This window comes from Fistularia commersonii, chromosome 12 (genome assembly GCF_037954325.1).
Source record: "Fistularia commersonii isolate RoL2024-O1a breed Wild chromosome 12, RoL_Fcom_v1.0, whole genome shotgun sequence".
In the NCBI taxonomy this organism is placed as follows: Eukaryota; Metazoa; Chordata; class Actinopteri; order Syngnathiformes; family Fistulariidae; genus Fistularia; species Fistularia commersonii.
In genome coordinates this window covers 11,219,068-11,228,564 of record NC_141295.1, presented here as the reverse complement: position 1 = coordinate 11,228,564, position 9,497 = coordinate 11,219,068, and the positions used below count along the sequence as shown (strand labels likewise).

General features: G+C 41.5%; 1 protein-coding gene across 2 annotated transcripts; it reads left to right on the top strand.

The window, feature by feature from the left end:
• The first annotated feature begins 133 nt into the window (after positions 1-133).
• s1pr5b (sphingosine-1-phosphate receptor 5b) lies at positions 134-8,038 on the top strand. Of its 2 annotated transcripts, XM_086157035.1 has the most exons (3): positions 134-173; positions 2,322-2,402; positions 5,262-8,038. In XM_086157035.1, the coding sequence occupies exon 3, from the start codon at positions 5,516-5,518 to the stop codon at positions 6,743-6,745; it is 1,230 nt and encodes a 409-aa protein (XP_086013161.1). In that variant the 5' UTR covers positions 134-173; positions 2,322-2,402; positions 5,262-5,515; the 3' UTR covers positions 6,746-8,038. The 2 variants fall into 2 exon arrangements, with proteins under 2 accessions (XP_086013161.1, XP_086013160.1); XM_086157034.1 differs by lacking the exons at positions 134-173; positions 2,322-2,402 and adding an exon at positions 3,846-3,938.
• Positions 8,039-9,497: the final 1,459 nt, after the last annotated feature.

Below are 9,497 nucleotides of genomic sequence, written 5' to 3'. Positions count from 1 at the left end.
ACAAACCTTCAGCACTGCAGCATAGGCACGCCAAGAGAAATAGACCACATCACCATGGAGTGTTTGGTAACCTGAACCATTCCTATAACGGTGGATGGAAACCTCTGGATGCAATCTGCAAACCGGTTCGGATGTCTGTCGTCTGTAAAGACAGACAAACACAGATGTTTACGGTGAGCATATAATGATAGGCCAAAAAAGAAAAAAAAACATCACGGTTCAAGTAGCGTTTTGCTAATGATGTCACATTTTAGTATGTTTTCAGTAGTACAGGGTGAAAAAAAAAACTACTGGAGATGACCTCCTCTGTGTTAATTGGTTTTCAAAAAGTAATTATGGCTCTATATTTGATGAATCTCAGCTCCTCAAAGCAAGTGATCGGAATAACTTTGTTTTTGCTCGACCACCTTGGAAAAGTCGAGCGCGCAGGCCCATCCAGACGCACGCTGACAGGGACACGCGGGGAGATTCCCGGCTTCTTTTCTGTCCAAGGAGTTATCTGGCGCTATCTCAGTAATTGGAGCAATAAAGGTCATTTCCTGCTCCGAAGCGTCAAATTCTGTTGAGTCATTTCTCTACATTGTATCCAACCGCACCCACTCAGCGGCTGTCGGGAGATGACCAGAGTGCCGATCACCAACAACAGCACTCCCTCCTTGTCTTTTCCTACGTTACCAATTTCGCCAGTCATCTCTCTCTCTGAAGCCGTGGCCTTTACAAAGCACTTCAAAAGGGGGAAAAAAAGGGTCCCGTAAATCACCGTGGCGACTCAAACCACGTGAAGTCATCTGGAGAATCCAAATAAACAATACGCCGATTATAAATTTGGTCTTTTCGGGTCAAGCGTCGCATCCAGGAGGCTATCAAGCGATCAAAGATCTGGAAAGTAAACATGGTGGTTTGGAAATGTTACATTGAAATATGAAGACAAGTAAAAGGGGGCATGTTATGCTCTATGACCGTGTAAAAAAAAAAAGAAAAGAAAAAGAAGAACAAGAAAAGAAGTAAAGATTGTAAATGGATAGGAATGTTTTCTTATCGTCACAGACGCGGTCTGGCCACTCTGATGGGGACTTATCAGCGGTGTAGGACAGATAATTGAGTGGTGATGGATTTCAGAGGGAGGAAACAGCTTGATAACCTCAGAAAGACCCTCGACTCAAAGTGTTTGGGCCATGAAGAAAGGAGAGCTTGGCAGGAGAACACCATGTAGATTGCGTTTTAAACATCGGCGTGTTATACTTTTATCTTTGTCTTTCGGAGGGTCAGGATTTGAATCTGTGCAAATATTTTTGACGAGCAAAAGCGAAGGGGCTTCAGGTCACCCGGGGGCCAGAATTCACTCTCGGAAAGTGAAATAAATACTATGACAACACAGAAATGATGTCTCTGACTGCGAATGTAGGTGGTCTCTGGTCCCAGAGCCTTTGTGGTTATGCATACCTTCTCTCGAAAATGAGTGTCCACAGACTGACAAATAGAAGGGATGTTAGAAAAAAAACACTTTTATTTTTTCAACCGGAAAAAAGAAGCTTTCGCCACATCACCTCTCTGGATCTCATCTGTGAAGTGCTCAGAGTAAAAGTAAACCGCCGAGCACCACGGATAATTCCAACAACCGATCAATCAGACTCATCATTAAGTCCATACCCGATCGGAGATGGCTCAGTGAGACGCAAGCACTTTGCTCATAAATATATATATATATATATATATATACATATATATATTGTAGTGAGTCATGAATGTTGGGGTTTATGTTGATGCTTGTTTTCTGAGTGATTTTGGGGTTACTAGGAATTTTGTGGGTGTGGTTTGGAGTGCAAGGAATTCTGTTTAACATATTGACTATTAAAGTGATTATACTACTGTGCAGTATTTCTAGAAAACTATCTAGTTATCTGTGAGAAAACGCTTATGTAAATATTTTTTTAAATGCTTGGGCCAGAAAACAGGTTTTGATCTTTGGTTTCATTCTATTGTACAGTACTGTATTCTATAATAATTGACTACTTCGCAGATTTTGCCTATTGCGGGTTATTTTTAGAACGTAACCAGCACAATAAATGAGGGTTTACTGTAGTTGTTTTTTTTTTTTAAATATATATGTATATCAAAGATGGGAACCTGTGTATCAGGTGTTTACGGTGCAAACATCGAAAAAAAGAATCATAGGAAGACGGAAGAAGCTGACAAAATATATCAGTCATCGATCATCGGAAAAAACCTGCACATAGACACTTGGGAGAAAAACAGACCCGACTCGGTATCAAGTGATCGGCAGATGAGAGGGAACTGCTTTCTCTTTTCTCTTTCTCCAGGGGTTTGTGAGAGCCGTCTGTGTCCCAGTCTGAGTCTTTGAAGTCAGGTTTCTCCATTCAACCCCGGCAGGATATTACTCTGTAAGGGCATTGTGAGTGGACCGGCGTCTTTACTCGGTGGTGCCGGGAAAGAAGCTGCATTTATAGATACTCAAACATGGACATCAACCAACACTTCAGACACTTGACCCTCTCAGAAACGAACCCGCGATGTGCTTTAAAAACACGAGTTATATGAGGGGGTTTATGGGGTATGTGGGTTAATATGGGGGGAGGTATGATTTGTAAAAACTACTGGGGTAAATATCGTAAGGTTGTTTCCCCAATCAAATCTTGTACAGTACTCACGAGAACCAAAGCTTACAAAACCTGTTACACCACAACAAAGAGCTTTGTGTCGAAACACTGATATCTCTAGTTTGAATATGAAAATAAAAGTCAGATTTGTTTAATCTGTGTCCAGGTCTCCGTCCGTAGGTTGGTCGCATGTGTACCATGTAAATATAATTGTAAAAGGCACGGCGCGCACCATCAAGTTATATCGAAGTGAGTCATTGAATAAGCTGTCGATGGTTTTCTCATACCTGTCAACCCTCTCAGTCACGGTTTAGTCCCAATAAACGTACTGCAGGCAGAGGATTTACAGGTGAGCTGCCAAAGCATGTTAAGGCATGATGAGATTTCACTAACGAACTGTGGGAAGCAAAACGCCAACCACGCAAATTTAGACGCTGTCAACTTGATTTCCTTCCCTTGCTGCACAAGTGGGGGTTGCCGAGTTTATCATTGCGAAGGAAATAAGTTGTAGGAAAACTCAAAGTTTTGTGTCAGCAACTCATTTAAGACTGTCAAAACTGGTTCTGCCATTCAACAGACAGCCTTCTTTCACCAAATTCTCCAATCACTCACGGATGATCTACTTAAGTCGACTTGTTTTGACTCTTCCAGACGTTGCACATAAACCAACGCGCTCATCCCATGCTGGGATCCCATCCCATCTGTCTATCAAGAGATCTTTGTGTATTTAAAATAGTAAAAATGGTCTAATTTTAGCATAGACTTGGAAGAAATTGTATTTGAAGTGAAATGGTTTGTCACTGCATGCCGGAGAAGAAGTGAATTCATGACGATATCATGAGAAAATCAATTCTGAACCGTATTTGTGTGCAGACCGATGACACAGCGTGGACCATTGTCATCACGCCGCTCAGATAAAAGTTGCACAAAGGGGGTAAAGCTCTCGACAAGAAGCCCCCCGATGTTTATCATGGTCATCGGTTTTAAGAAATCACAAGCTTTTTGTAATTCATGCAGATAGAGTGAGCAAGAGACAGAAATTCAGATCCTGGTATAGAGACAGACAGTGTATGTGATGGTGTGTGATGGTGTGTGACAGAGAGAGCGAGAGAGAGAGAGAGAGAGAGAGAGAGAGAGAGAGAGAGAGAGAGAGAGAGAGAGAGAGCGAGCGAGCGAGCGTTGAGACCAACCCCTCTGGCAGTTGCTTTGCCTCCTCAGTTTAAACGAAATCCCTTCGTGTTCGTGTTTGGATTCTACTCTCTGGGAGAAAAAAAAAGCAGATGAAGATAAAGATAAATGTATGGCTTCCACAATCTGAAGGTAATTACCTGTAATGAAACAAATGATGCATTGCCTGCAGACAAGTTTTTGTTTTGAGACAGTTGCGTTTGAATTTAAGAATGCATGCCAATCATTTCATTTTATCATGGTTATTGGTTATTTGTACTTAAATTAGTTATGAAGAGAAGCAATAGTGATAAATGGCAATACAATTTGTGCTAATATGTGGGAGACACAGAATGAAATGAAATCTGACTTTGGTATTTTTGTATTCAAACATGACCAAAAAGTCTGTAAGGCGATTGTCATTTCGAACACATATCCTGATTTTCGCAATTGCAAAAGTGCTCTTTTTATTCTCACAATCAGGACACTCTGTCTCACATCAAATGCTGATACTCACGTTTATGTTTATTACTTGTGGTATAAATGAGATGTTCACTAGCCATAGACCTCACTTTGCTGTTTTGCCCGACATGGGAGCATTAAACTGATTTATATATTCCTGGCAAAAGACTCAATGAGAAATCGACTTCCAGACCTGTTGGTAAATGTTAACATATGACTCAGGAAATAAGAAGAACATTCCCACGCATGAGGGAAAACTCGAGACTGCTCGGAATGCAATCTAATCACCTCTGATTGTCGAGTATAAAACAGCTATCATTTTCGACACGATACCCTTGAATGAAAGAATAGAGTTAAAAAAGGAAACTCCTCTCTTCCGTATCGAAAATGTATTGCTTTGATAGATTTGCATGTGTAGGTTACTTTAGACACACCTCATCTATACCGTGAAGGTGGAACAGTGATGGCAAAAAAATGTGTCTGCATGTGTGCCAAATCAAATGCACATGTTGTGATGGATCCTATCTAACAGCCGTGGAGTGACTTATGCACTCTAAAACAGTTGGAGAGATTTCGCATTTGTCTGACACTAAAGTGATTCACCCTGCCTTAAATGTCACGTTTCCTCCTGAAATATTAAACAGTAAAAATTGATAATAACGAAATAAAAAAATATTATTATTATTATTATTAATAGTAGTAGTAGCATTATTATAATAATAATTATTATTATTATTAATTATTGTTATTAATAATAATATTATAAATATCATAAATGATAATAATACTGTCAATATGTCTATAGGTACATTTTCATATTATCCCACATTTAAAAGCAACTTCTCCACATGGTTTACTTCATATGCTTTTTGGGGATTTATGAATTGAAACCTTATTTCTGAACGGGATTTGTAAAACGTATTTTCTGTGCTTTCTAGGGACCCATAGAGGATTAGATTTTGAACTTCCTGTGGGTCGGTGTTCTTCATGACAATCTTTTTCTCTGTTCCTCAGCGTGCGAATACTTTGACTGGGAGATACAGAGCTCAATAGCACCGTCCTCTGGTGAAAGAGAGAACGTCTTGGATATCTGTTGGATCACAGGGTATCTCGGCCCCCTCAAACCGTTCCTTCGGTCGAAGGATTTCTGAAAATACCCTTTTTTTTCTGCACTTGGATGAGAAAGTCAAGCCCGCTGATAAGACGTCATCGAAAATGACTTCATAGCCACAGACCGCCACCAGAATCAGTGATAATCGACATCGACCATGGAGGCTTCAAGTTCTGCTCATGTTGGGGGTACCCCAACTGCAACCATATACCCCTCCGTTCCCGCCCCTTCCACATATGGCTATCTGCAGTTCTTCTGGGAGTACCAGGACAATTTCGTAATTGTGCAACATTACAACTACACGGGCAAACTCCAGGGAGACCGTTACCGTGACGGGCTTAAACCCGAGAGCATTAGCTTCTTGGTGGTGTGTCTTCTAATTGTGCTGGAGAACGCCGTGGTTCTCCTCGCGATATGGAAGAACAAGAAGTTCCACCTGCCCATGTATTACCTCCTGGGGAACTTGACACTTTCTGACCTTCTGGCTGGAATTACATACATGGCAAATATTGTAATGTCTGGACCTAACACTTTGAAGCTGACACCACTGCAATGGTTCCTCAGGGAGGGAGGGGTCTTCATTACCCTGGCTGCATCCATCATTAGTTTGCTGGCCATTGCGATTGAACGGCACGTCACCATGGTCACCATGAGGCCATACCACGGGGCAAAGCGAGGAAGGATGTGGGCACTAATCGGTGCAAGTTGGGCACTCGCTGTATTTTTGGGGGTTCTACCAGTTCTAGGATGGAACTGCATCAATAGACTGGACCAGTGTTCGACAGTCCTGCCTCTTTACGCCAAGAGCTACATCCTTTGCTGTGTATCCGTGTTCAGCGCGGTGCTTCTGGCCATCGTTGTCCTTTACGTTCGAGTTTTCCGCATTGTCCGTACTAACACAAAACGCCAGCGACTTGGCTTGTCGAGCAGCATGAGAAAGGGCTTGGCGAGAAAGTCACAAAAGTACATTGCCCTCCTGAAGACGGTCACCATTGTGCTCGGTGTTTTCATCGCATGTTGGCTTCCCCTCTTCATTCTCCTGCTCCTAGATTTTTTCTGCCCGACCCGCTGCTGCCACCTGCTCTACAAGGCCGATTACTTCCTCGGAGTAGCCATGGTCAACTCACTGCTCAATCCCATCATCTATACTTTGACCAGCAAGGACATGAGGAGAGCTATTATGAGACTGCTCTGTCGGCCATGTCTCATGACCAGAGATGGCCAGGTGAAGAAGATTGGGATGCCGTTTCTGGAATGCAGTTTTAGTAAAACTGAAGTGGCCTCCCAGAAGTTGGAGGGAGGCTTGGAGACCACAGTGTCTTCTGGAAATGTTGTCACCACCCCGTCCCCCATCAGGGCCTTTTACCCCAAACTCTTCAAATCATAAGGGACCCAGACTTTGAGACTGACTGAATTCCAAATGTGTCTGAACTGGGTTTGCCCTGAACCGGAAGACACGTAGCACACCTTTTAAAGGAAAGTAGCATCGCACCAGAAACAAATGGTGACTGAATCATGGAGGAACCCAGCACACACTTTAAGGCTGAGCGGTCAGTTGCAGAAGGTCTTCATCACAAGAATTATTTCAAAATAAAAGACCACTCAAATTGGAACCTGCAATCTTTCTGTAACTAATTTGCACTGAAATATCATAAAGACTGGACTGCGCCTTGGACTCTAATTCCCTGTGTTTCTGTAGTTTGCATCCAAGCCTGGAGGGACACGACTGTGACACCAAAGACTTTCGCAAGTTAAAGGACATTAGTGTGACTTTCCCACGTGCTTGTAAATAAAGGGCTTTAATTTAGCACAAATATTGCCGGCGAATCTTTTGTGTTCTCTGTGCATATTTTAACGATTTTACTGGCCGAGAGTTTTGGGGTGTGTTACAATACTAATGATGAATAGTCTCAAATGACGTCTATGAGTGTGTGCGATCTAGGGAAAGAGGTGGGCAGAGAAACTGGCAAAGGAGTTAAAAGAAAAATGTGGCACTTTTAACGAAGCACTCGAGAACCAAAGTCACCAAGTTTGAAAAAGACAGATGGTAAACTGATCCGGTGTCGTGCGGAGCTGTGGCGGCTAGCGTCTGCAGAACATCAGCGTAGCCGACTGCAACAGCACAAAAACAGTGAGATGCCGTCTAGAAAGGAGGTGCTGTGAAGAATCTCCCTAAATATTTCAATCAAAGATTTACTTATCAGATTTTGGCGAATAGAATCCAGAATTCAAGTCATCGTTATTATCGAACTTCACGGTCGACAAGGAAAAGAATGTGCCTTCACTCTCGAGCCCAAATCTTGAGGAATAACGGGAAATGTTGCAGTGTTTGGGATAACATATAGTTGCCGTTGCAATCCATTATGTTTAAAGAACAGCAGAATGTGAAAAGTTTAAGGTTCTGAATATGCATTTCTGTAAGTGTTTTGAATAAGTTTGGCACCAGACTGTTTATACAAATACGTTAATGTATTAAAAAAGCACAATTTCATCGATCAAGGTCTTCGGGACCTTGATCGATGAAATCGTGCTTTTTTTTTTGTGCTATAATTCATGTAGTGAATGTTTCTTTTATCTTTTGTTAATATTTTTGTATTCCTGTTTTGTTGCATTTGAATAGTAAATTATATCACTTTTGTAGCAGAAAATGACTTCAAACATAAAGCAAATGGTTTATCAAGTGTCTGAAGTTTGAGGTTTATATTCATAAGTGCCTCTTCGTTCACGTCTGCGTGTTTTTCCTTTGGTTTAGTCGAGGCCGATTGAGTAGGTGCCGACTCTTTCGGTCTCGCAGCACCAGAGCAAGTCGACTCCCTTGTAACACATCTGGTAATGGCATTGGCCTACTTTGATATTCTACAAGCTCTGCATGGTCCGGTCCAGCCCAAACGGCACACAATGCAGCCTTTATCCCGAGGCTTCTCACTCAATTTGTCTTTTTTCCTTATGATATCAACCTGAGGGGAAGATGGCCCCAAAAATCCCAGATTGCTGTACCAACTTCACATCAATTAAACAGAGATGCCGGTCATTTTTTTTATTTTTCATTTCCTCTTCATGACTGTAAAATTCATGTTGCCTGACATTAATCCCAACCTACCGTTACCATGTTTTAAATGAAATGTTGTCGTCCTATTATGGAGCAATTGTCAGGGCAAATATTGGGCTGTTCTTCTGTTGATGTCACAAATAGAAAAGCCTGTGTTTTATGACAGGAGCAAAGGCAACCAAAAAGCATTGTAATATTTTACAATTACAACTGTCACCCTGGCCAACTGTATTGCAGTGCAATAGCATTTTTTTTAGTGCAATCATTGTCATTAACTTTTCTGACCTCTATTACAGGACAGGGCTACAATTTTGATAACATTAGTTTGCTCCAGTCAAAACCAAAAAAGAAAAAAAAATGTAGCTTGATATGCATATTTAATGTCCATGAAGTTAATTCTATTTTTGTTTCCTCATCAGTGAGCTAAAGAAGGATAAACATAAAACAATACAACTCTAAATGTTTGGAAAATATCTATGTAGCTGATTTTTTTGTGAACTGGACATTTGCATCAGCCTATTAATGCATGATGCCAAGTCCTTTGCCTTTGCAGAGCTCAGTGACAGTAGGAATCAGAGCTCAACAGCTTCAATCAGGTGCCGAGAAAGCAAACAGATGCGCATCTGCGCCTCTGCCTACATGCCTTGGGCCTAAATTGCTCAATTCATCAGACAGGAAGGAGGGGAGGGTCAGTGCGCAGCTGAGGTAAATAAAATATTACTCACGGCTTGTCAAGCCACATCAAGGATTCATTTTTTCGTGGTCGTTTCAACAACTCCCGATGATCTATCATTTTCGGTGAGCATAAGGAAGAGAAGGCTCCACTTTGCTTGTGAGTTTAATCAGCAGTGAATCCTGTCTTGGGGCCAAAGCTGTGGTCAACAAAACCTGAACAATTTGATCAGATCGATTTAATGATAAATTAGTTCCATATGATTTAGATTTACCACGGGAAAAGGCTCTCTTGAGTTAAAATCAAAAATAGCCTTCCTCTGCGAAATCCCACCGTTGGCCTTTAATGCCACCTTGTGGCTATCACTATACATATATATATATATATATATATATATATATATATATATTACCTTTG